This window comes from Neovison vison, chromosome 8, assembly GCF_020171115.1.
Source record: "Neovison vison isolate M4711 chromosome 8, ASM_NN_V1, whole genome shotgun sequence".
Lineage (NCBI taxonomy): Eukaryota > Metazoa > Chordata > Mammalia > Carnivora > Mustelidae > Neogale > Neogale vison.
In genome coordinates this window covers 60,238,858-60,266,756 of record NC_058098.1, presented here as the reverse complement: position 1 = coordinate 60,266,756, position 27,899 = coordinate 60,238,858, and the positions used below count along the sequence as shown (strand labels likewise).

Genomic DNA, 27,899 nt, shown 5'->3' with positions numbered 1-27,899 from the left:
GCAAACTCATTCAAAACAGAAAGGAGTCCATGGTCTCGGCCTCATTACCACAATGACTAGGGAGACTTTATTACCTAAAACCCTACTTTAGGTACTTGGAAGAGAAGATCTGAAGGACCAAGCAATGAGCCATTAACACCTGGGAGCTAAGGGCACTGAGGTAACTGCCCTTTCCATGCTCCTGAATACCCAGTACACAGAAAGGAATCAAGAATATCAGGGGGTTATGTCAGTCTTCCCACCCAACTCTAAAATTTCCAGAAAAGAGATGCATTTCCTCCTTGACTAAGTCCCTTAAAAAAAAAAAATCTGATCTTTACCTGAGAAGCTATATTATACTTTATATTAAGGCATAAAAAGAACATTTTAAGGCTACTTTATTCATATAATTTTTGTAACATTAAATTTGAAACTGCTTGCCCAAAGCTTTTGTATAGACAATAGAAAATAATTGTTGCCAAGACTTGCTTACTTAGTTGCAAGTGTTCTAGGACTCCCAAGTCAGATGATTTGCATCTATGAATCGCTAACATCCTAGAAAACACATTTCTCTAGGGGATTGTATGATCTTTTATCATACTGCAATTATATGTCCAAAACCTTTCCTAAGAGATGTAACTCAAGAGAAGTTTCTACTATTTCTGCATCAAAAAGTTACTTTAGGAATCTCATAGAAATGAAATTATTTGATATGTTCCCTTTATTTTTATCATAAAACACCCAACAAAAGAAGTGATTAACAACTAAATTAATTCCACTCTTTCATCTACCTACACTTAGATACTGATTGGAAAAATCACCCTTGGATCAGGCACTGTGCTAGGTAAGCACTTACTGGTGATATGACATGAATAAAAGTAAAATATATGTTATCTAGCAGTCTAATAAGAGAGAGTTACACAATCAGATGGCTATTGACTATGTCAAGTAAAGAGAGAACTCAATGGCATATTACATAAGAATATACCAAGGTATTCAAGTAAGGGTACTTAACCCGATCTTGGCATATGACAGAAGGCTTCCTGGAGGAGGAGACTCTTAGAAGGGAGAGTAGGAATGCAGGAAAAGGAGGCAGAGAGCAGAAAGCACAAAGGATACCTAGGAAGAAAGCAGGGTGCAAGGAACTTAATGCCAACGCACAGAGGGAAGCTTTGGTGGCAGGCGAAATGTTAGAGGAAGAAAGTAAGAGGCAGATCACAATGGTCCATGTAAGATAGAATCATTTTCCAGTGGAAGATTTTTGGCCCATGTTATATGAAACTTTCCCTACAAATGATAAGAAAAATCACCAATTAACTTAAATCAAAATAGTCTGTTTGCCCACACGAAGCTTCTATCTATCAATAAGCCAACCACTGGTAGAAGATTTGCAGTCTGGTTTGTGGGGGGAAGTGTTTTCAGTGAGAAAGACAGACAAAGATAAAAAGAGAAAAACACTCTCTTTTCTTTTTTATAGAAATTTGTATTTTCCTGTTTTGTTTCATTCTGTTTTGTTTTCCCTGAAGGAATAAAATACTATGATAAAGCCACCAAAAAAATCTCATAATACTTCATGGAAACCACCCTGCCCTGTGGAGAAAATGAAATGGACAAGGAAACCTCATGGAAGAAATAGAATAAAAAAGAAATGAAGCAACAAAGTTTCTAGGAAGAAAATAAAGGTATTGAGATGAGGGTAATCACAAGCTGCTGGGGTGAAAGGGATTTGCTGGCAAGTAGTGGCCTGTCCCTGCCAGCAAAGGCCTTGGAAAAATACATAGCCAGCTGAGGAGAAGGACCTGCATAGTCTGGGCTGGGAACCACGCATGCAGGGAGTGCTAGGACAGCCAGTGAAGATGGGAGTCGCGTGGGGACAGACAAGATAGCTGGCACACAGCTGGCATCTCCAGCAGGGCAATGCCTCATTTTACTCCAGAACAAGTGTTCACACTTCGCTTGTTCATGAACAGACTGACCGTCGTGTTTTGTCCACTTAGCAGGAAACGTGACCTTTGGTGTTCAAAGTCACCATTCACCAACTACCGTACATAAACCCTTCCTGGGCATCTTTCACTGATTTGGCCTCTTTGAGCAGCCAGTCTAAAGGAATGTGGCAGAAATGCCTACTGGCAGCTTTGGGTTCTCACTGACCTACCAACTATTTGCTGTGTGTTCCTTAGATGAGAGTCACTTAACAAGCCTCCCTAATTTTCCTGTTTGATTCTTGATAAAAAAGACAGCAGTCTCAGAAGTCACTTCCAGCTCTTCTGGTTAGAGTCCCAGCCAGTGGATGGTCAATATTTCCCTTTGATAATGAACTGCACATGCACAGACTGAACTTCCAAATCTCTGCTTGAAAGGACCAGTTTCCCCAAACTGCCCATTTTAAGCAGAAAATCATTGAAAAGATCAAATATAGCATCCCCATAGCTACTCTATACATGATGTAGTGGGGGATTTGGTTTTATTTATTTATTTGCAGTGACAGGATCCATCTTTGGAAAACTTCCCTCTCTAGCTACTCAACATAGCAAACTGTTACAGCAAACACCCTCCATATTGCATAACAACAGCTGTTGCTCTGGAAACAAGTTAACACTTTGCTTTCCATAAAATGTATCACTTCCCTTAAGGATACTAACTAAGTCAATGCTCTCTGGATGTGAAGAATAGCCTTGGCTACTCACAGACCTGACATAATCAATTTGTGTACTAGGGGAGGCACTCCAAAGATCCATCTATTTTTAAATAATCACATTTACTGGAAGAGATTATGCTGAGTGAAATCAGTCAAGCAGAGAGAGTCAATTATCATATGGTTTCACTCATTTGTGGAGCATAACCAATAGCATGGAGGACAAGGGGCGTTAGAGAGGAGTAGGGAATTTGGGTAAATTGGAAGGGGAGGTGAACCATGAGAGACTATGGACTCTGAAAAACAGTCTGAGGGGTTTGAAGTGGCGGGGGGGGGGGGGAGGTTGGGGTACCAGGTGGTGGGTATTATAGAGGGCACAACTTGCATGGAGCACTGGGTGTGGTGAAAAAATAATGAATACTGTTTTTCTGAAAATAAATAAATTGGGAAAAAAAAAGTCACTTTAATTTTACTTCCATACTCCTAAACTTGTTTGTAAAGAGTAATAAATAGTAAAAGAACACCTGACATTGACCATACCAAAACTATAAAGGGAAATGATAGGACTTACCAATTCTTCTCTAATTAACCAATGGATTTTGCTTTAAAGTGTATATTGAAACATAATTTGCCCTACAATGTTATCAAGAAGGTGATTATGCAAATAAAGGCAGTTCACTGCAGAGCATGATCTTTGGGTTGAGAGATCTAAACACTCTCCGTCTCCTTGGCTTTGAAATGACAGCAATAAAACCTATCTCCTAATGCTGTCACCAGATCTAAGGGAGTAGATATGTATGACATATGTAATGTCAAGTACGTGGGCTGGCACAAAGATGGCACATAGTAGGGGTTCCACATATGCTCCCCTCAATCTATTTAACTTGTAATAAGAAATGAAGAAAGCCATTCTATTGTGATATCAGTGATCTCTAATAAGATAAATAAAATGGAGCACCTGTTTGGCTCAGTCAGTTAGGAATCTGACTCTTAATTTCTGCTCCAGTCATGATCTCAGGATTCTGAGATCCAGCCTGGCACTGGGATCTACCTAGCATGGTTCCAGCTTAAGAATCTCTCTTTCCCTCTCCCTGTGCTCCTCCCACCTTTCTCTCCCTCTCCAAAATAAATAAGATAAAATAAAATAAAATATTTCTTTTTTAGACATCTGTTAATAGATTAGTAGGTTTAAATAAGCAGAAAAAAGAAATAAGGATAGAAACAAATAACTCTGAAGAAATTGTTAGGGTATCCCTGAGAAATTTATGGCTCCAGCTACTAAAAAACTCACTCATTCTAATTCCTCATTCCAGAGGTGGAATTTATCAAACCATATTTGTGTTTATCATTTATTTATTATTATTTACAGAAAGAAGAAGAAGAAGAAGAAAAAAAGAAGAGTGCAAAAAATGTTAAAAGGGAAATAAAAGTCGTGAGTCTTCGAAAAAGAAAACCCAGCTTGGGAAATGGGAAATAAAGTTGCTGCCGGCAGAATGTTCAGCCCAAGGGTCAGACAATGTGCCATACCTTACCGTACCTCTTGGTATCACTTGACCAAACTTATCACTCACTCCTCTGAGAAGAATTTAACCATGGAGCATCCTTGGCCTCAGTCCTTGGGCTGACCTCCTCACTCCCCAAATGGTCCCATGTTGTATTGCTTTAAATATATCTCCACACGATGACTCTCAAAGATGTAATGCCTCCCCAGACCTCCACCTTTAACACTAGATTCTGTGATCCAGGAGCCTAAAAAACATCTCCACTGTGCAGCCTCAACTTGACTCTTCTAAAACCCACCAAAGCTTCCACTTAACAACCAGCTAGCTCTACCTCAGCTTTCTGCTTCTCTAATAATAGCAGCAGCATCCCTCCAGTTGGTAAAGACAAAAAAAGGTCACCACTGACTCTGCTCTTTCCCTCATACCCCACACCAAATCCATTAGCAAATCTGGTCAGCTGTTCCTTCCATATATAGTCAGATACAGCGAACTTCTGCTTTCTTCAATCACAACTGAAATCCCTGGAGATTATCCATTAAACAAACAGAGGAAGCTTCTGAAAGATAAATAGAAGAGGCAGACCAGCTAGGGAGCTTGGAGCCCAAGCAATGGCACAGAGGTGAGTTCCCTGAGTTTTCTTTTTGCTTCATTCTTCTTATACTTAGCTATACAGATTAATAACCAGAAAATGGTAACAAACAGAGGTCAATCTAGACAAAGTGTCAGCAAAGGGACAGTCCATCATGACAGAAAACATTCAGAAAAACACCAAAGAAGATTTCAACAAAGTCTGAGTGAGGAGCCTAGATTCCCCTTCACTAGAATCCATGGACCACTCCAACACCCATGCTGGGTGGTGTCAGGGAAGAAAGGGAGATGAGATTTTCATCACCACCAGATGGTACCATTTAACCCCTATCCTGTGGGGTCCAGGGAGAGGGAAAAGCCAGTAACCTGGAAATGACAACAATCACAGAAAGAAGAGCCCCCAACAACAACAGTTTATCTAAAGGACAAGGTGAGGGGCTGTCTAGTAAGGCAAGGAACTTTTAGGAGATATGCACTACTACGCTAATAAAACACCACAGAGTAAGACTTTGGCTCCCAACTCTACTCTCATCAGCAAGGACCAAGAATGGAGCCTAGACTTTGATCCTTGACAGGCTTTAACAAGGTGCCCCAAATACTCCCCCTTAAACACACACACACACACACAAGGATAAAGGATGTGTTGGAAAAGGCTGAATAAGCAATCAGAACCTTCATCTTTGCAAAGATAATGAGGTGACCAATCACAGTGACAGGAGAGATCATGTGTGGAGCCTGGACTTCCACCCCTATTAGGTGAAAATTAGACATTCCTTCCAGCTAGGGTGCTATCAGAGGAGGCCTCGCAGAGAGCAAGACCTAAATGAACACCCAGTAGTAAAGAGAACACTCCTTGTATACTCCCCAGGTCAATGGAAGCAATGAAAGAAGCTATATTATTCAATCCTACCACTTCTGGCCAGGATGATATCAAAGGAAGCATAGTGGAAAGTCAGAACTCTCACTGCTGCCCAGAAAGACCATAGCCTCTCCTCATGTTAGCACATACTAAGTGGGGAACATGGAATTCCACACCCACTTGATTTTTATTGAGGCAGTACCCACCTCTTCTCCAGCAGAAGCAGTATCAAAAAGCCAACCAAAACAGAAGATCCAGAGTTTCATAATACAATACCCCCAAATCCCAGGTTTTAATTAGAAAAAAAAATGATTAACCAGGAATATCTCAACTTCGGTAAAGATCACTCAGTAGACCCAGCAATGGCACCCTTAGATATTTATCCAAAGGTTAAAACAGTGATTTGAAAGGGCACTGGTACCCCAGTGTTTATAGCAGCAATGTCCACAACAGCCAAAATATGGAAAGAGCCCAGAGTTCCACTGACAGATGAATAGAAAAGATGTGGTGTATATATATATACAATGGAATATTACTCAGCCATCAAAAAAAATGAAATCTTACCATTTGCAATGATGTGGATGGAGCTAGAGGGTATTATGCTAAGTGAAATAAGTCAATGAGAAAAAGACAATTATCATATGATTTCACTTACATATGGAATTAAAGAAACAGAACAGATGAACATAGGGAAAGGGAGGATAAAAGTATAAGATGAAATCAGAGAGCGAGACAAACCATAAGAGACTCTTACCTATAGGAAACAAACTGAGGATTGCTGGAGGGGTGGTGGGTAGGGGGATGGGGTAACTGGGTGACAGGCATTAAGGAGGGCATTTGATGTAATGAGCACTGGTGATATATGCAACTGATGAATCAAACTCTACCTCTGAAACTAACAATACACTATATGTTAATTAATTGATTTTATATAAAATAAAAATTTTTAAAAAGATCACTCAGTAGGTACTAACAGACAGAGTTAGTATTAGTTAATAAAGCTTTTGAATGAGCCATGATAAAATGTCCCAAAAAGAAATATGGATGTGCTTGAATTAAATTGAAGAGAAAAAAAAAATCTTGGCAAAGAAATAGAAGGTATAAAGAGCCAAAAGAAAATTTTAAGAATGAAAAAAAATGTAATAGCCAAAAATAAAAACTCAATGGATGGTCTGGAAGGTGGAATGAAGTAGAAAAATGAGGTATAGTAAAAAACACTAAAGACAGATCATAATGCATGGAATTCTAAGAAAATTCAAGTGGTCCATAGTAAGGCAAGAAAAAGAAAACAGAGAAATAAAAAACAGAACAAAGAGAAAATAAACATTCAAATGGCAGGGTTAAACCCTAACATATCAAAAATGGCATTAAATATAAATAGTATAAATACACTAATTAAAGGACAGCTTTGCCTTAGTGTATATGTACCTAACAAGAGAGTGTCAAACTACTTGAGGCAGAAACTGATAGAACCAAAAAAAAAGAAAAGAATCCACTATTATAGTTGAAGACTTCAACTCCTCCCTGTAAGAAATGGACAGATCCAGCAGGGAGAAAATCAGTAAGGTCCTATCTGGGCTCAGAAACACCATCAATTAACTGGATATAATTGGCATCTATCTACAGACCACTTCAACAAACAATGGCAGAATAACATGGTTTTCCAACTCATATGGAACACTCACTAAGACCACATTCAGGACCATAAGCATCCCTCTATAAATTTAAAATAGAGCTCAAACAATGTCTGCTTTCAGACCACAGCCGAGTTAAATTAGAAATTAATAAAAAAAGATAACTGGAAAATCTCAAAATATGTGGAGATTTAAAAACACACTTCCAAATAACACAGGGGTCAAAGAAGAAATTTCAGAAATTTAAAATATTTTCAACTAAATGAAATGAAAATACAACTTATCAAAATATGTGGAATTCAGGAAAAGCAATGCCTAGTGGGAAATTTACAGTACTAAATGCATATATTAGAAAAGAAGAAATATCTAATATCAATTACCTGAGTTTAAACCTTAAAAACTAAAAAAAAGTTGAGTGAATTAAATCCAAAGTAAGCAGAAGCAAAGAAATAATATGAATTAGAAAAAAATCAATGAATTTGAAAAGAGAAAATCAACAAAACCAAAAGATTATCTTTGAAATGATCAACAAAACTGATAAGCCTCTAGCCAAGCTACTTAATGGGGAGGGTGGGAAAAAGGACACAAATTACTAATATCAGAAATGAAAGAAGGAACATCACTGCATTTTTTGCATGGATTTTAAAGATTTATTTATTTGATGGTGGGGAGAGACAGAGTGTCAGGCAGAGGGAGAGGGAGAAGCAGGCTCTCTGTTGAGCAGAGAGCCCGATTGTGGGGCTCCATCCCAGGACACTGGGATCATGACTTGAGCCAAAGGCAGCTGCTTAATCGACTGAGCCACCCAAGTGCTCCTTTTGCATGGATTTTTAAAGGGCAATAAAAGATAGCTATATTTATCATGGTGAACACTTCATAATGTTGAATCACTAAGTTGTACACCTGAAATTAATATAATACTGTATGTCAAGTATATTGCAATAAAAAAATCAATAAACAGCCAATAAATGGGATAATAAAAAAATACTATGAAATATTCTATGCCTACAAGTTGATAATGTTGATGAAATGGACCAATTACTTTAAAGATGCAATCAGCCAAAACTCAAGTAATAAATCCCAACATCTATTAAAGAAATGGAATTAAAAATTAATAATCTCCTAAGCAGAGAACACCAGGCCCAGATGGATTAACTGGTGAATTCTACCAAATATTTAAAGAAAAATTCTATCAGTTCTCTACAATATCTCAGATGATAGAACAGAAGTAATACCTCCAAAATCATTCTAGGAGGCCAACATTATTCTAACACCAAAATCGGACATTACAAGAAAACTAAAGACCAACAGTTCTCATGAACACAGATGTAAAAATCATCAACAAAATCTTAGCTAATTGAATACAAAAATGTGTATAAAGATTATGCACCATGATCCAGCAGGATTTATCCTAGATATGTAAGCCTGATTCAACATTTCAAAAATCAATTAATAAAATCTATCATATTAGCAAACTAATAAAGGAAAAATTCACATGATCATATCAATAGATGCAGAAAAAGCATCTGACAAAATCCAATACCAATTCATGATTAAAAAAGACACTCTCAAGCAACTAAGAATAATAGGGCACCTGGGTGGCTCAATCAGTTAAACATCTGCCTTCGGCTCAGGTCATAATCCCTGTGTCCTGGGATTGAGTCCCACATCTGGTTCCCTGCTCAGCGGGGATTCTGCTTCTCTCTCTGGCCCTGCCCCTGCTTGTGCTCTCTCTCTCTTTATCTCTCAAAAATAAATAGAATCTTAAAAAAGAAACCCAAGAATAGAGGGGAAATTCCTCAAATTGATAATGCATATATACAAAAATCCTACAGCTAATATTGTGCTTAGTAGTGAGAAACTTGAAACTATTCCACTAATACTCAAGGATGTCCCCTCTCACCACTCCTTGTCAACATCACACTGGAAGTCCTTGCTAATGTAATGAGATGAGAAAATAAAATAAAAGGTATATAGATTGGGAAGGAAGAAAGAAAACTGTCTTTGTTAATTGATGACATGATCTTCTGTATAGAAAATCTAAAATAATCTTTAAAAATACCTCTAGTACTAATAATAGCAAGGCTGTAGTACACAAAGTCAATTGATTTCTTATATACCAGCAATTAACAAATAAAATTTGAAATTAAAACCAAAATACCATTTATGTTAACACCCCTAAAATTAGTTAGGTATAAATTGAACAAAATATGTACAAGATCTATATGAGGAAAACCAAAAAATCCTGATGAACAAAATCAAAGTTCTAAACAAATGGAGAGATGCTCCATGTTCATTGGTAAGAAGACTCAGTATATCCTAAATTTGATTATAGATTCTATGTAATCCCAATAAAAATCCTAGCAGATTATTCAGTAGATACCAACAAACTGATTCTAAAGTTTATATACAGAGGTAAAAGACCCAGAATAGCCAGAACAATATTGAAGCAGAGGAACCAGCCTGGAGAACTGACACTATTTGATTTCAAGATTTACTATGAAGCTGTAATAACCAAGACAGTGTGGTACTGACAAAAAAAATGACATATATAGATCAGTGGAACATAATATATAGCCCAGAAACAAATGCATATAAACGTAGTCAACTGACCTTTGACAAAGGAGCAAAGACTGTAAAATGGAGCAAGGAAAATGATACTGGAACAACTGGACATCTGCATGCAATAAACTGAATATAGATACAGAACCTACACTCTTCAAGAAAATTAACTCAAAATGGATCATAAACCTAAAAGTAAAACACTCAAACTATAAAACCCTCAGAAGATAATATAGGAGAAAACCTAGATGTCCTTGGGTATGGCCATGACTTTTTAGATACAACACAAAGGCACAAACCAAATAATTGATAAACTCAACTTCATTAAATTTAAAAATTCTTTCACAAAAGACAATGTTAAAAGAATGGGAAGACAAGTCACAGAGTGGGAGGAAATATTTGCAAAAGACACATCCAATAAAAGACTGTGATTCAAGATATACAAAAAGCTCTTGAAAATAAAAGGACAAAAAAATCCAATTAAAAAGTAGCCAAATAGCCAAACTATGGAAAGAACCTAGATGTCCATCAACAGATGAATGGATAAAGAAGATGTTGTATATATACACAATGGAATACTATGCAGCCATCAAAAGAAATGAAATCTTGCCATTTGTGATGATGTGGATGGAACTAGAGGGTATCATGCTTAGTGAAATAAGTCAATCAGAGAAAGCCAACTATCATATGATCTCCCTGATATGAGGAAGTGGAGATGCAACATGGGGGGTTAAGGGGGTAGGAGAAGAATAAATGAAACAAGGTGGGATTGGGAGGGAGACAAACCATAAGTGACTCTTAATCTCACAAAACAAACTGAGGGTTGCTGGGGAGAGGGGGGGTTGGGAGAAGGGGGGTGGTGTTATGGACACTGGGGAGGTATGTGCTATGGTGAGTGCTGTGAAGTATGTAAACCTGGTGATTCACAGACCTGTACCCCTGGGGATAAAAATATATGTTTATAAAAAATTTAAAAAAAAATTTAAAAATGGTAAAAAAAAACACCGTAGACAAAGACTGTAACAGAAACAAAGATATAAAGAGGGCAAATAAACTTATGAAAAGATGCAACACATTATATGGGCTAAGGGAAATGCAAATTGAAGCAACGAGGTACCACTATTTGGCCTATTAAAATGGCCAAAGTCCAGAACATTGACAAGATTAAATTCTAGAGGATTACAGCAATAAGAAATCTCAACTCTAGTGAGAATGCAAAATGGTTCAGCTACTGCGCAGGAGGGTTTATCAGTATTTTATAAAATGAAAGAAACCCTTGCTATTCTATCCAGCAATCATCCTCCTTGTATTCACCCAAAGGATTTGAAAAGTTGTGTCCACATAAAAACTTGCATGTGATGACTATAGCAGCTTTATTCACAATGGCCCAAACTTGGAAGCAACCAAATTGTCCCTCAATAGGTACATGGATAAATAAAATGTGACACAACCACCCAATGGAATATTATTCAGGGATGACAAGAAATGAGCTACCAGGCCATGAAAAGGCATGGAAAAAATTTAAACACCTATCACTAAGTGAAGAAAAAACAATCTGAAAAGGCAGCACGCTATATGATTAAACACAATATGACATTCTAGAAAACGTAAAAATATGAAGACCGTAAAAAGATTGGTGGTTGCCGGATGTTGGGGTGGAGCGGAGGTGAACAGGCAGAGCACTAAGGATTTTTAAAAAGATTTTATTTATTTATTTATTTATTTGAGACAGAGAACAAGGATGTGGGGGGCAAGAGTCAGAGGGAAAAGCAGGCTCCCTGCTGAGCAGGGAGGCCAATGTGGGGCCTGTTCCAAGGACCCTGAGATCATGACCTGAACCAAAGACAGATATTTAACTGACTGAGCCACCCAGAATAGAAGATTTTTAGGGCAGTGAAATTATGTCATATGATAACGTAATAATGGACACAATATATATCATTATACATTTGTCTAAACCCATAGAATATACAACATCAAGATTAAGCCCTAAAGTAAGTTACAGACTTTGGTAATTATGAGGTTTCAATGTAGTTTCATCAGTTGCAACAAATGTACCACTCTGGCAGGGGATGTTGATAATAAGGGACGGCCTGCATGTGTTGAAACAGTGGGTATATGAAAAATCTCTAAATCTTCTCTCAATTTTGCTGTGAATCTAAAATTGCTCTAAAAATTGTCTTCAAATAGAAAAGAGATAGCTTAGCAGATTTGATTAAAAAAAATCTTCTAACCAAATGTTGTCTGTAGCTCACTTCAAATATAATAATTTAGAAATATTGAAAATAAAAAAGTGAAAAAATATATACCACATAAATATCAATTCAAAGAATGAAGGAGTGGGCTATTCTTAGATAAAATAGATTTTAGAATAAAGAAAATTACTGGCAACATTAAATAATGATAAAAGGATGATTCTACCAAAAAGACATAGGAACACTAAATGTGCACGCATCTGACAAAAAGCAGGAAAATATGTGAAGCAAAAACTGATAGAAATGAAAAGAGAAGCAGATAAACCCACAATTATAGCTGGGGACTTCTGTATTGCCTCTCACCAATTACCATAGTAGCTAGACAGGAAACCAGCCAGAATACAGAAGAACTCAACAACGCCATCAACAGATATCCTCTAACTGACATTCAGAGCACATTCCATCCAACAGTACCTTTTTTCAAATGTCATGGTATACACAGAAAAATAGACCATATCCTAGGTCACAAAACAAACCTTATTAAATTTAAAAGAATTTAAATTGTACTCAGTATGGTCTTTGGTCACAAGGGGATCAAACTAAATATTAATAACAGAAAGATTGAAAGAAAATCTTCAAATTCTCGGAAACTAAATAATACACTTCTAAATAATCTATGAGTCAAACAATCAGTCACAAGGGAAATTAAACAACACACGGAGTTGAATGAAAATAAAAATAAATAGTATCAAAAGTGTGGGCAGTCGGGGTCCCTGGGTGGTACAGTCTGTTGAGCACCCAGCTCTTGGTTTCTGCTCAGATCACGGTTTCAGACTGGTGAGATCCAGCCCCACATGCGGTTCCGTGCTCAGTACAGACTGTGCCTGTTTCTTTCTCCTTCTCCCTCTGTCCCTCCCCACTCTCTAAAATGAATAGATAAATCTTAAAACAAACAAAAACTGTGTGGAACAGCAAAAGCAGTGCTGAGAGTGAAATCTCTACCTGTAGATGCTTATATTAGAAAAGAGGATAAAATATCAATAATCTAATCTTTCACCTCAAGAAAGTATAAAAAGAAGAGCAAGACAAATCTAAAGCAATCAGAAAGAAGGAAATAAGAAAAGGTATAGGTCAATGAAATTTAAAACAGAAAACCAATAGAAAAAAAATGAAAAAAAAGCAGCATCTTTGAAAAGTTTAACAAAATTAACAATCTTCTAATAATACTGACAAAATAAAAATAAGACACAAACTGCCAATATCTGGAATGAAAACATGGGATATCACCATAGATACTGCATTCGTAAAAAATAATAAGGGAATATTTTGAACTCTATACATACAAATTTTACCACTAAGATGAAATGAACCAATACCTAGAAAAACACAAACTGTCACAAATCACATGTTAAATACATAATCTGAATAGCCCTGTAATTATTGAGGAAATTAGATTTATAATTTTAAATTCCCCAAAAGTCAAATCTCCTGACCCAGATGATTTCACTAGTAGATTATATCAGATATATACATTTAAAGAGAATTAGTACCAATTCTGCACAATCTCTTCCTGAATACAGAAGAAGAGAAGACACTTCCCAGTTTACTTAATGAAATCATTACTACAGATACTTAACCTAGATGAGCAGTAAAAAAAAGAAAACTACAGATCAATATCCTTCATAAATACAGATGCAAAAATCCTTAATAAAACACTAACATAGAATTCAGCAATATGTAAAAAGAAATATTTATCATGAACATATGTGGTTTATTCCTATGACAAGAGGCTGGCTCAGTATCTGAAAATCAAGAAATGTAATACACAATATTAATATGATAAAGAACAATAGTATTGGGACCATATCAACTGATGCAGAAAAAAAAAATTAACAAAATTCAACATCCATTTATGACAAAAATGCTCAGGAAATAAGGAGTAGAGGGCAACATCCTAGAGTTAATAAAGAACGTCTATAAATAAATAAATAAATAAACAAACTCTATAGCAACATCATACTTAAGGAAAAAATGCTGAACTTTTTGTCCTGAAGACTAGAAATGAGGCAAGACTATCTGCTCTCACTGTTGTTATTCACCATAATACTGGAAGCTATAGTGCATGCAATAAGGCAAGAATAGGAAATAAAAAGCATATGTTTATATGCAAGCAAGGAAGAAATAAAACTGTCCCTATATGCCAATGACATGACTCTTTTTTTACTCTTTTACAGAAAATCCCAAATAATGTACAAAAAATTAAAAAATAAAACAAAAAAAACCTCCTAAAGCTACTAAGTAAATTTAGCAAGGTCTCAGAATACAATGTAAACATTAAAAAGTCAATTATTCTATTATCAATAAACACATAGAAACCACAATTTAAAATATATTAACAGTTGTAATTGCTCAAAAATTGAAATACTTAGATGTAAATCTAGTAGTGCACATTCAGGATTTGTAAGCTGAAAACTATAAAATGCTGATGTAAGAAATTTAAAAAGATCTTAATAAATGGAAAAATATATTGCATTCACAGATTGGAAGACAACATAATAAAGACTCAACAAAATAAAATTAATTCTTCCCAAATTGATAGAGGCAATTCTATCATCCAAGAAAGATTTTTTTATAGATATAGGAAAGACTATCCTAAATTTCATATTGAAATGCAAACAATCTAGAATAGCTAAAATAATTTTTAAAAAGAACCTAATAGGAGGAATCATTCACTTCAACTTCAAAATATAGCTAAACTCATGAGAATGATGTGGCACTGGCAGACAGACCAACATATAGATCAGCAGAACAGGATACATAATCCAGAAATAGTCCCACACAAGTATAACTAATTATATTTTAACAGGTGTACAAAGGCAATTCAATGGGGGAAAAGACAGCCGTTCCAACAAATGGTGCTAAAGCAATGGAACATACATTTGAAAAATTGTAAATCATACACTTTACACAAAAGTAACTCAAACTGGATCATAAATTTAAATGTAAAACATAAAACTTTTGGGAGAAAATCTTCAGAACCCGGGGCTTCGTAGACAGTTCTCAGACATGACACCAGAAGTATGATCCATAAAAGAAAAATGCCATAAATTAAACTTCATCAAAATTTGCAACTCTTACTCTGTGAAAGACCTTGTTAAGTTTATGAAAAGACAAGCTACAGATTGGGAAGAAGTGTTTGGAAAACACATACTCAATAAAAGACTCATATCTAGAAAATATTAAAAAAATCTCAAAATTCACAATAATAATCATTTGATTAGAAAATATGTTGATAATTATTGTGCCCACTTTGGCAGCACATATACTAGAAAATACGCTGATAACTATTGTAAAGGTTTGGAAATTTCTGTAATGAAAAATTTTTAAAAACTACAAAAAGGGAAAACTGGTATTTAAGGTACATAGCAATCTGGACATAAGGGTTGTATTTTATTGTGCTGTGTTACAGGTATTGTCCACTTGATAGATTTCCTTACTGGTTGTTAAGTAATTTTAAAAGGACCGTGCTAGATTCAGACAAATTTTTACTTCCTAATGTCTTTGTGTTAGCCATCTGGAATATAGCAAACTTTCTCATTTGTCGGCCTGAATCCACATTTGACTTTCTACAGTCTGTTAACAATGCAATAACTGGAGAAATTCTTTTACAACACAAATTAGCTCAAAACCACCCATTAACCCCCTTCTCCTCTCATTCAGAGAACATGAGCCAAGGTCCTTACCCTGGCCCAACCTCCCCCATACCATCCACTTCCCTCACCATCTCCTCTACTCTCTACTCACTCTATCTCTTCCTGCGGTGCTGGCTACTTTTGTGTTCTTTGCACCCATCAGGCACGTTCTACCCTCTAGGCTTTACAGCTCATGTTCCCTCTACCTAGAACACTCTTCTGGACATCATATGGTTCACTTCCTCACTTTCTACAAGTGTCCACTCTGTATCATTTTCTCAGAGCCAAACTCCCCTCTAACCACATTACAGAGTTCTTATCACCCTCACATCTGTCAGTCCCTTGTTTCCAGCCTCTTTCCATGTTTTGTTTTTCCAAGGCACTGTCATCTTCCAACATGGTCTAAATTGACTTATTTTATCTTGCCTTATGTGTCCCCCTCTCCAGAATGTCAGCCCAATGGGGACAGAGATTTCCTTCTGTTTTGTGCCCTGTTGCTCCCCAGAACCTAGAACAGTGCCTGGCACATAGTACATGTTCAATAAATATTTGTTGAATGAATTTTAATCAAAATTACTAGATAAACAGTGGCAAAGCTTGGCCAATACAGATGGTATTGTACCAGGATGATGGTCATCTGCTAAGGATAATGATAATGAGCACTAGTTTTGAAGTCCTTATTCTTTGCCAGAAACTCTACCAAGTGCTTGATGTGACTGCACACACACACACACACACACACACAAACACACACATACACACTTCAAAGAGCAGGAAGCATTTCACTGGGGAAGTTGTGATGAATTTACCTGCCCTCATGAGGACTTATTTCCAGTGCTCTAAATTGGTATATTGCCATAAAAGTAGTTGACATTTATTGAATACCAACGACATGGCAACTACTCTGCTAAGCACTTGTATTATTATCTCTTCTCATTTTAACAACTGTATGGGTTAAGACTATACTAATCTTCCCTTTATCAACAAGTACAGTGAGCTTTGTGGAGATAAAAAAGCCAGAGGCAGGAAACACTGGCTTCAGGTAGTGAACACAGACATACCGGCTGGAAGTTCAGCTTGTAACTCCCACAGAACTCTTACCACAAAGCCAGACCCTGTGCTAAGTACTCTCTGTATAGCATCCCCCTAGTCTTCAAAAGAGGGATCAAGGAACCACGACAGGTTAGCTAGATGACAGAGCCCCGTTCCATCAGGGCTGGCCAACTCAAAACAGACATCATCTCTCTGGTCACCTTATTTAATACTGAGATTGCCTCCACACATACACTATTCCCCTCCAAGTACCTGACTGACTGATTTTGTCTACCATCTGCTCCCCCCTATAATGAAAGCTTCACAAGGGCAAGAATTTAGGACTGACAATAAAGCACCCAGAACAGTGTCCAGGATACAGTAATTCTTTGACATTCTTTTCCATTGGATTAAGTAAATCTCTTTCTTAAGAAAAGATCCACAGCTTGAAGCAGAAGCAGTAAAATTTAAAGGTAAGAGAGACCCACAGAAGCTCCTTGCTCCCTTTTTTGTCTGCATATTCTGCATGGAAGAAGGAAACTAACCATTATTTATGTGTGTTGAGCCATGGAGCCTTGAAGGTAGGCACAGAAAGTACACAGTGTGAGTATAATCTGAAGAAGAGCTTGGGTCCTCAGAAGTGTTAGCAATGAATATCTACAGGGCCCCAGTAGTTTTTGTCAGAGGTGATTTTGTGCCCATCCACTCTAGAAGATTTGGCTACATTAAGAGACATTTTTTTTTAATTTTTTTATCTATTTGACAGACAGAGATCACAAGTAGGCAGAGAGGCAGGCAGAGAGAGAGAGGAAGAAGCAGGCTCCCTGCTAAGCAGAGAACCCGATGCAGGGCTCGATCCCAGGACCCTGGGATCATGACTTGAGCTGAAGACAGAGGCTTTAACCCACTGAGCCACCCAGGTGCCCCAAGAGACATTTTTGACTGGCACAACTGAGGGGTGCTTCTGGCATCGAGTGGGTAGAGGCCGGGGGTGTCACTAAACATCCTCCAATGCACAGAATAGTTCCACAGCAAAAAATTATCTGGCCCAAAATGTCAATACTACTAAGGCTGAGATAGCCTGGCACCAAGAGCTTCTCTATGACTGGAGGAGATTTCTACTTCTGAGTATGGCTGACATTTTAATGGATATCACCAGAAGCCTCCATAGAGGCTGGAGCCTGTCCTCCATGAGGGGAAGCCAAGCCATATACACAGTCTTGTTTACAGAAGGTAATCTCCCCATGAGTGCAGGGATGTTATATAAGCTGCCAATCAATCCTTAGATGCACATGAATCAATTGCAGGGAACACAAAATAACACCCTCTGAAAGAGTGATTTTTAATTTCAGCCTTGATATTGGGCCCTGGAACTGGAAAGCCAATTAACTGTATCCTCATGAGCTGCAGCTGTGGAAGGCTGAGTGAGCTGCCCTGTGGGTGCCTCCAACCTGAATGCAGGGGAGCCTTCCCTGGGTCACAGATTAAAAAGTCCACCAGAAATCGGGAACTGCAGGCACCCTGTAATACCGCACTGTTTCTGTGGCCATGGCTGTGTAATCCCCAATGACTGAATGAACAGTAGGACATGGAGTGGATGTTAAGGTATCTCTCAGTATTTAGGTACTTGACATTTATGATTTAAAAAAAAAAGGACCTGTAATTTCCATCATATTTTGCAGCGTAGTTTTTTTCCTATATAATAAAGCAGAACAGAAGGAAGTTTGGTAAATTTAAGACAATGTCCAGATTTACCATATTTGAAAATGAGGAAATAAGACCCAGCTACACCAGCATTATTGATCAGGAAGCTGGAAGTCATCCCAATGAAATTAGGTACCTAGGACATGCTGATATATCTTCTTAGTTATATAAGTATTTTCATTAACTTTAGACTCAAATCTTAATTCATTTCTGTGCTGTTTAAAATTGTCAAATATAAGGGTATTTATGTTTGATTTTACCTTGCATAAGGCAAAATGTGTGTGATTTTTTAAAAATTTTGTTTATTTATTTGACAGAGAGAGAGATCACAAGTAGGCAGAGAGGGAGGCAGAGAGAGAGGGGGAAGCAAGCTCCCAGCTGAGCAGAGAGTCTGATGTGGGACTTGATCCCAGGACCCTGGGATCATGACCTGAGCTGAAGGCAGAGGCTTAACCCACTGAGCCACCCAGGTGCCCTGTGTAAATCCTGTGCGCTTATGGACTCCAAGTCCAAGTCCAAGCTGCTGGCTAATCACAAAGGTCTCAACTTCTTTGCTGCCCATTCCTTAAACATTCTGTATGAGGGTTCACACCCCATCATTCTGATGCTCTGCCCCCTTTATGAGCATCTCTGCTTTCTGACCTCTCCTCTTGGAAAAGGAGGAGAAGGAAACCTGAGGTAGGGCTATTGTCCGGCGACAGAACAAGTGCAGGAAAATGGAACGCTTCCCTGGGGGAGGAAGGGCACTACCAGGAAGGAGGGCAGGGCCTTAAGGTGCGATCCAAGGGAACAGGAAGTAAGCAGGAGTGAGATACAGAGCAGCAGGCCTATAAGTCTCAGGCCAAACCAGCAGAGCAGGCGGGATTAGGTTTAGAAAGAGATGCCTCCGAAGTTGAGTCTTCAGGGTAGACAGCTATCAGTGCTCATGAAAACTCTTGCATTATCCCATCTTATCCAATTCCTTCATGCCCCTCTCATTCCCAGTCACTCTGCATTTGTCACTGAGGGCTACCAACTCCTTCCCAAGAATCTCTCCACCACCAAACCCTCTGGCAGGGCTCTCAGCCTCCTCAACAGCTGACTTCTCAAGGCTTCTTTTTCTATCTCCTTTGTGGGTGGTGCTATGCTGCTTTCTTTCTCCCCCTAAGTATAATTGAAATTTTACCATCTCTTTTTCTATGACTTTTTTCTTAAAGATTATACCTTATATCAAAAACTACCTCTGTGGGTATTATGCTTAGTGAAATTAGTCAATCGGAGAAAGACAATTATCATATGATCTCCCTGATATGAAGAAGTTGAAAGGTAAAGTGGGAGGTTTGGGGGGTAGGAAAAGAATAAATGAAACAAGGTGGGATCAGGAGGGAGACAAACTATAGGAGACTCTTAATGTCACAAAACAAACTGAGGGTTGGGGGGGAGGGGGGTTATGGCGTTGGGGAGGGTGTGTGCTATGGTGAGTGCTGTGAGGTGTGTAAATCTGGCGATTCACAGACCTGTACCCCTGGGGCTAATAATATATTATATGTTTATAAAAAATTTAAAAAATTTTTAAAAACTACCTCTGTAATTCCTCATCAGTATCTGCTGTTCTAATTAAGGTCTTTCGAGGAAGTCAGTTCTACACAGCAAGCTATGGGCTGAATTATTTTGCAATGGTGTTTTACCGTCAAACCAACTTTAAAATGTTGAAATCCAAACTAAGTCCCCATCCTCCACTTTCAAATGTGACTCCCTCCTCCTACTGCTCATATTTCTGCCCTCCTTACCAAATGTTCTTAGCTGAAGTCATGCACAGTTCAGGGCTTGCTGGCAAGCAATGACGTACCATGGCCTGACACAACAACAAAGAAAACCTATCCCTACCTTCTGATTCACCATTCACACTTCTGTAAATATAATCCAAACAATTAACACAAATTATGACATGGTACAGGCATAAAATTATTTTTATTTGAAATGTTTTTTCCCTGTTTTTTTTATTACATTAGTTTTAATGTGGAAGTAGTAACTAACATATTTAAAATTTTAAAAATCATTAGGTAAAAAGGTGGACAAGTGCTTGCTAACTTAGAAAGGATACATGTTTATAACAAATAAAACTATGTAAAATATACATATAAAAGGATTAGCAAAAAATACTCTAAAATAGTATTTATCAGTGGGATGGAGGTGACTTTCTTACCCTTTATTGCACATTGTTTAAATTGTTTAAGTGTTTATGTCTTCTTCAAAAGGGAATTTCTTCACCATCCTAGATTCCTCCAGCTTTGTTTTGTTTAGCTACCTAGTTTTACACATTAACTCTTTTTTAAAAATTTTTTTTAAAAATTTTAAAAAATATTTTATTTATTTATTTGACAAGGAGAAAGAGTACAAGCAGAGAGAGCAGCAGGCAGGGATTGAAGGAGAAGCTGAGCAGAGAGTCCCCAGTGGGGCTCCATCCTAGGACCCGAGATCATGATCTGAGCCGAAGGATGACACTTAACCCAGGCATCCCTACACATTAACTCTTTAAATAAACCTATAACCATTATTCCCTTTTTATCCTTGCTGCCCTGCCCTCATTGGCCCTGAGGCCATGTTGACCCTTTAACGGATCAGCACTTGTTCCTAGCCCTTCTCCCTTCTCCTCCTCTGACTAGAGAGCTGGCAACTCTAGGTCCCAGCCCACCGAAGCCACGTGACTACAGCATTGGCAGAAATCTACTGGAGAATTCTAGGGACAGCCTGCTCTTCTGAAGGTGGAAGAGCATAGCTTCAACCGCGCATTTTTTAGCTTGTTAGTTTCCTGTCACTTACAACCTAACACATGGCTGACCAATATCTTGCCTACCTGCCTCCTTCCTGTTCTAGTCTTCTATAATCTGCTTTGCCTTACAATTTTGTGTAAGGGTGAAGAAAGAGAAGACCGGAAAAGAGTACGAAATAAATAAACATTGACAATAAATGCAAAGGACAGCTGACATGTGAAAGCAGTGTTGAAGACTGAAAAATTGTTTTAAAAAGTATGAAAAACAATTTAAGAGTAATCTAAGTCCACTTAGTAAAGGCTTGAAAAATTCCTACACACACCAACAGTTCCTTAGGGCACCAGGATGAATACCACAGTATAGGGTAGCAACAAGGCTCTCCCAAAGTTTTCATTTAGCATTCAGTCTCTAGTGGGTACACCAGTGAGCCAAACACACAAGATGTCACTACCACGGAGCTTAGAGTTGAACTGGAAAGCAAATGCACGAACAAAATAATTACACAAGCAAACAAATCTGTACTATGGATAGTCAAATTCAAGTATGGCTCAGTCAGTAGAGCATGCAACTCTTCATCTCAGATTTGTGAGTTCAAGACCCACATTGAGCATAAAGCCTCCCCCCTGCAAAAAAAAAAAAAAAAAAAAAAAAAAGAATGGTCTTGATAAAGGAGAACCTGGTCTATTCACTAGTGGAGCAGAGGACTGGCAAGGAAAACTTCCTTAAGGAAACTGACCTATGCGCTAGCTTGGAGGATGAGCCTGCTTGTTAGAGAAACAAAAGGAGGAGGGGCTGGGAAGAAAGGAAGAGCTTTTGGAGAGGAGGGACACTAAATCCAAAGCCCCCAAAGAATGAGGGCTAACACTGATTCTGAGAAACACAAGGAAGATCATGGTGTGTGTGTTTGTTCCAACTCACCAAGAAAAGGAAAAATTACTTTCATATATTCTGCTTAAGAAGAAAACCAAGGAGCTTTTGCACTAAGTCATTCCATAGAGATACATAAGCATTTACTAAGTACCATGTACTATACTAGGTTCTGGGATATAAATATGAGTAGGATATATTCTGTGCCTTTAGGGAGTTCCAACAAATAATAAAGAAACTAAAGTAAACAATTGCAGTTGTTTATAATGAGCACTTTGATGTAGGTGTGGCCAAAGGCTGTGGGGACAACAACAAAATGATTAATTCATTCAGAGGCTCAATTACCTAGAAAATTAATCTATGTTCTGTACATCATTACCAAATGATGCCGAATAAAAGAAATATGACTGAGTCTAATCATGAAACAAACCACAAAATCTAAATTCTGACAGATATCAAAAGGTAATGGAATTGTTTAAAAGACTTTGAAGTACACAACCCTACTTTAACAACCTCTCTAGGCTTGGGCAACCATTCAAATAACCAGAATTGCGCATAAAGAAATTTTAGGATACATGTTGAGGCAAAGATAAATAAAGGAAACACTGAATTAGACCTCATGAGGATCAGATACAGAAGTAGAAAAGGCCAACATAACATTAAAATTCTTCTTTTGTTGAGATCCAGGGAAAGACTTGTACTTAAGATGAGTTAATGGCAAACATTAAAATCTGCCTTTTCATTCACTTAGTTTATATGATTATCCATAAACAAAATCCAGAGACTTGGGCCTTTGCATTAGTTCTGCCAATAATCAGCTGTGTGAAAACAGAATCACGTGGTTTCTCTGAATCTCAGTCTCCGTATTATGAAATAGAATAATTTCATCATTTGCATCTGATGATTGCAAAACAGTCTTCCAGAATTTTAGATACTACTCTTTTATTTTCACTGATTTCAATACTGGCTAACTACAAGTACAAGAGCTCAGGAGAATATAGAGCCATTTTACCAATTATTTGCCAGGCTGGAAAACACAGATTTTACAAATAATACTTTGAATTTAGCCAAGATAAATTAGCAAATGTATAATGCCTGATCATTATAAGGCTACATGAAGCCAAAGAGTGGCTATGGAGTCTAGTAAAGACTAGATGGCCTCACTAACTAGGAAACATGCACATTCAATCAGGTAAAACCCTTCTAATGATATCTAGGGCCCTTCCCTTGGATAAAGGAAATCATAAGAAAAAATCACCCAAATATAATGTCAGATATCATTGTACATTATTATGAAGGTAAATGAAATATGTGTATGCTATTTCTATTGTAGGACATACTTTTTCCCATCTCAGTCATTTTTCTAAAGTGTTTGATAAAGTTGCTTAAAGTGAATAGGGAGTTACAATATGTGAGCCAAAGAGGACTCTGCTAATTTAAAACAAAACAAAACAAAACAAAACAAAAAATTGGAATATGGTTTTGTCATCAGATCCAAAAAATGACACAGTAATTATATGCAGTGCTACACAATAATTCTAAGCATAATTGCAGTATAATTTTTGTGACATGCACTTTCTATCCATCTCCATCATAATTATTATGTTTAGATCATGTCACCTTGTTTTTAAAGTTCTCTTCTATTTCCTTAAGGTGCAGGCTTTTCAAATATGTAGAGTCATTTAAAATATATGTACCCCACGATACCTATCTCATCACAGGACCTGAACATATGAGTATCAACAAAAATCCTAATATTTATGCAAATACCTAATGTTGTAGAAAGTCAACCCTGTACAACTTCTTAGTCCATTTTAGAAAAATAAGAATGTCAGGGGAATACTTCTTTTGCAACTTTTTATAATACAGAATGGTTTCTCCTACTCTTTGCTATGCCATCTTTCTCTTATCAATGAGAAGGTCCATGTCACCCAGGATGCAAAGGGCTTTGAGAAATGAGAACTGCCTTGTGCAGTTTTCAATGGGAAAGAGCATCCACACTGCAAGTTCTCAAGGCCAAAAGCCACAGGCATTTTAAGCACAAGCAACTTTGATGGATAAGCATGGCTGTGTGTCAGTGCACCTCTTTTCCTATCCAGACCCCACATCCACTACATAAAATGATATGTCAATTATGTGATATAAGCAGATGGTATATCCTTTGAAGAACTTAAAATTATAAGGTATAAAAATACATATTTTTATAGAAAATTTTAAAAAATGATGTATGCTGTAAAGATTTGTTAAAATTTGTGATGTTTAATCTTATGTGTTAATTTGGTTAAACTACTCATAATGGGGGTGGGCCTCATCCAATCAGCTGAAGGCATTAAGAATAAAGATTGAAGTTTCCTTTAAGACATTCTACCGGAGTTTCCACCCTTTAGAGTCAAGACTGTAATGGCAACTCCTATCCAGTCTACAGGCTTGCCTTACAGATTGTAGACTTGCCAGCCTCCTCAATGGCATAAGACAATTCCTTAAAATCTCTCCATCGATCCCTTAATCCATCCATCAATCCATCCATCCATCAATCAATCAATCAATTATCCTCACTCCCCAACCTTCACCCCCACCCGTATACCTGCTACTGGTTCTCTGGAGAATACTGACTAAACAAGTCAATCCAGCACACCCAATATATTACTTATTATCTTTTATAAAACAAATATATTTTTTAAGGTTTTATTTATTTATTTGACAGACAGAGATCACAAGTAGGCAGAGAGGCAGTCAGAGAGAGAGGAAGGGAAGCAGGCCTCCTGCTGAGCAGAGAGCCTGATGCAGGGCTCAATCCCAGGACCTTGAGATCATGACCCGAGCCAAAGACAGAGGCTTTAACCCACTGAGCCACCCAGGCGCCCCTATAAAACAAATATTTTTGTTCCTGTTTATGACACTGGTAAATTCTGAACCAACTCTTAGTTTTAAGATTATGATAAACACCCTTTATTAAAAACTTCATGAAACTAGCTAAGAATAATGCTGACATATTGAGCTTAAGCACTTTCTCTAAAACTAGATTTAAGTATATATTATGTGTTTTCTGTACAAACTAAGTTTATGTACTTTCTATAGAACAAATAGTATGAAAAGACAAAAGAAACTAGGTAATTATGACTCTCAGTTAATATTTGACTCTTCTTCTCCGAGTTATCACATAGTACAAAGTTCAGTCATTCTATAGGAAAACAGTAACATAATCATATTTGTATGTGCAGCAGCTGCAAAAACAAGGGTATATATTATGATTACTTGTTGTTGTAAAACTAGTTTCAGGTCAGTTCTTCCCAGTATCATTATTTCCACATCATAAAACACACTTAAAAATATCTTTAGAAGTAGCAAGTAAATTACAATGGCTTTACTTCTATTTATATATTTTTAAGGATTTTTATTTATTTATTTGGCAGAGAAAGAGAGAAAGCATAAGCAGCAGAAGTGGCCAGCAGAGAGAGAGGGAGAAGCAGGCTCCCCACTAAGCAAAGAGTCTGTTGGGGGGTTTGATTCCAGGACCCTGGGGTCATGACCTGAGTTGAATGCAGATGCTTAACCGACTGAGCCACCCAGGTGCCCTACAATGGCTTTACTTTAAAACCTAAATTATATTCAATTAGAGTTATAAATGATATATTATAAAGGCCTCCTATTATTTTATATGTAACAGATTGATACCAGAGAAAATATTGAAATGATACATGTTAATTTTTTTTTTTTTTTTCAAAAAAACAAGTCCATATAGAGGGCACAGCTTGCATGGAGCACTGGGTGTGGTGAAAAAATAATGAATACTGTTTTTCTGAAAATAAATAAATTGGAAAAAAAAAAAAAACAAGTCCATCTCAGAGGCATTCAGTGGACTGAGGTACTTACTAATAGCAGAATCATAGGAGGTTGAGTTGTGCTCTCCCCTCATAAAGGGATATGGAGACAGGTAAGCATGTGCGCAGTTCTTGGATGCTGGCTGATTGGCTAGAAAGGAGACCAAACAGAGGTCGTTGTTATTGAGAAAATGAGAGAAGACCTGTTCCTAACAGAAGAGAAATGTGGCATCTGGGGCACACAAGCTAAACAAACTGCAGGTTAGATCAACAAGTTCAGAGAACAGTTGAATGAGGGGGAAAAAACTCCCATCAAGCAGCTCAGGGGACCTGGAAAGTGGATTCATCTAAAACATCTAGCTCAGTGCAGAGAATGCCCCTAATATCACCTTAAAATTAAAGACACTACACTTCATTTATTTTCACAAACATATTCTCTAGTTCCTAATTTGATGTTTAGTGCATAGTAAGTATTCAAAAAGTAATTGTTTTAAAAATCTAATAAACTTAGATTTAACCTTGATCAGTTCTGAATAACATAAAAAGTATTCTATATTCTATTTTTAGGGAAAAGATGGAAATGATAGGTCATACAAGTTAATAATCCAAATGCATTTTTAGTATTTGAAAAAAATACAAGAAAAAACTTTTATTTGGTTTGAAAACTTGAAGATTTCAGTGCGTACTCTTTAAGAAGGAGTGAAATTCTTCCTTCTTCTAAGTCCTTGGAAGAGTCTTCCTCTTGCATAGTCTGATTTACTCTATCAGTCTAAATAGTTTTCATTGGAAGACACTTTTTCTCTTCCCCAAAATATCTGTAAGAAAGCCTGTCAACTATTTCTTGCAAAATTTTATCTCATTATTACTTGTTTCCTTTTATTCATGCCTACTTGCTGTCAGCTTACTTGTCTTCCAAGATCTCATCTTTTTATTATGTATCCTTTATTATATATATAAATGCCATATTTTGATAAATCACAAGAGTATATACCATATTTTGATATATCACAGGAGTATATGGTAAGGAGACTAATAATTTCAGCCTACAATAACCATTGGGGTAAGATAAAAGCTAGTTATTTTCAAAGAATAATAAAATATAGGAAATACAGTGAAAAGAATGTATCATATTTTTAAGAGGCTTTTCTACTTCAAAAGAGAACTTTCAAGTTTCTACGAGAGAATGCAAACATCAAAAGCCAGGCATTTCTTCATATTGCCCACAAACTTGGTTAAAGCCCAAACAGAGTGAGCTTTCATCCACTGCGGCTGGCAATTAAGTTTTATTATTTAAAAAGATTTTTTTTTAACTTTAAAGTCATGAATATAAAATAACACATCTCTATTTCTAAATTTTTAAATTTGGGGTTTCGAGGGATAACCTATATATATATATATATATATATATATATATATATATATATATATATATTTGCAACATAGCAATAATAGACATTTGAGAAAAATAATATAGGTAATATCAATGGTTTTTGTTTTTTGTTATTTTTATTAAAGTTAGGGTATTTTAAATCAGAACAAAAAAACAGCATATAATTCAGTTTTGCCATAAATATTCAGACTCTTACTTTAGGTTAGAAAATAAAATAATTATTTATATAGCCATTTCTACCTACTGAAAAAGAACCACTTTGTGAGTCTTTTGAAGATATCCTATCAAGATTCTATAGTTAAGAATCCAATCCTGTCTTGTAAATGATCTGTACTAAATAAGAAGCTGTTCATTCTTATTTTAATGACAAGGGGGAAAATAAAGCTAAATTGCACTTACTGTACCAGAACTTCCAGATACTGGAATCATTCTCTTCCACAATCCCATTAAACCAACATCTCCAGAAGAATCCTTCATGGTGGAAAGTGATGTTCTGTATCTAAACAGAAGACAAATGAAGTAACTTGCCATCAACACAAAGTACATAACTTAAGTTACCATAACCAGGAAAATGTTAAAGAAATGTATTTTATCCCAAATAATAATGGTAATAGCTTTCTACCTATCTCTTCTGTGAAGAAATAGGCACTCCACTATTACTCTCTGATTTCAAGAGGAAGGCTCTC

General features: G+C 36.9%; 1 protein-coding gene across 1 annotated transcript in view; it reads right to left on the bottom strand.

The window, feature by feature from the left end:
• The window catches only part of TMEM182 (transmembrane protein 182), a 58,519-nt gene that overhangs the window by 30,292 nt on the left and 328 nt on the right, over positions 1–27,899 (bottom strand). The window contains exons 2-3 of the mRNA XM_044262426.1: positions 27,613–27,712; positions 25,876–25,974 (exon numbers count right to left, since the gene is read on the bottom strand). Of these exons, the coding sequence (XP_044118361.1) occupies positions 25,876–25,974; positions 27,613–27,712 (199 nt within the window). The remainder of the gene's footprint in view (positions 1–25,875; positions 25,975–27,612; positions 27,713–27,899) is intronic.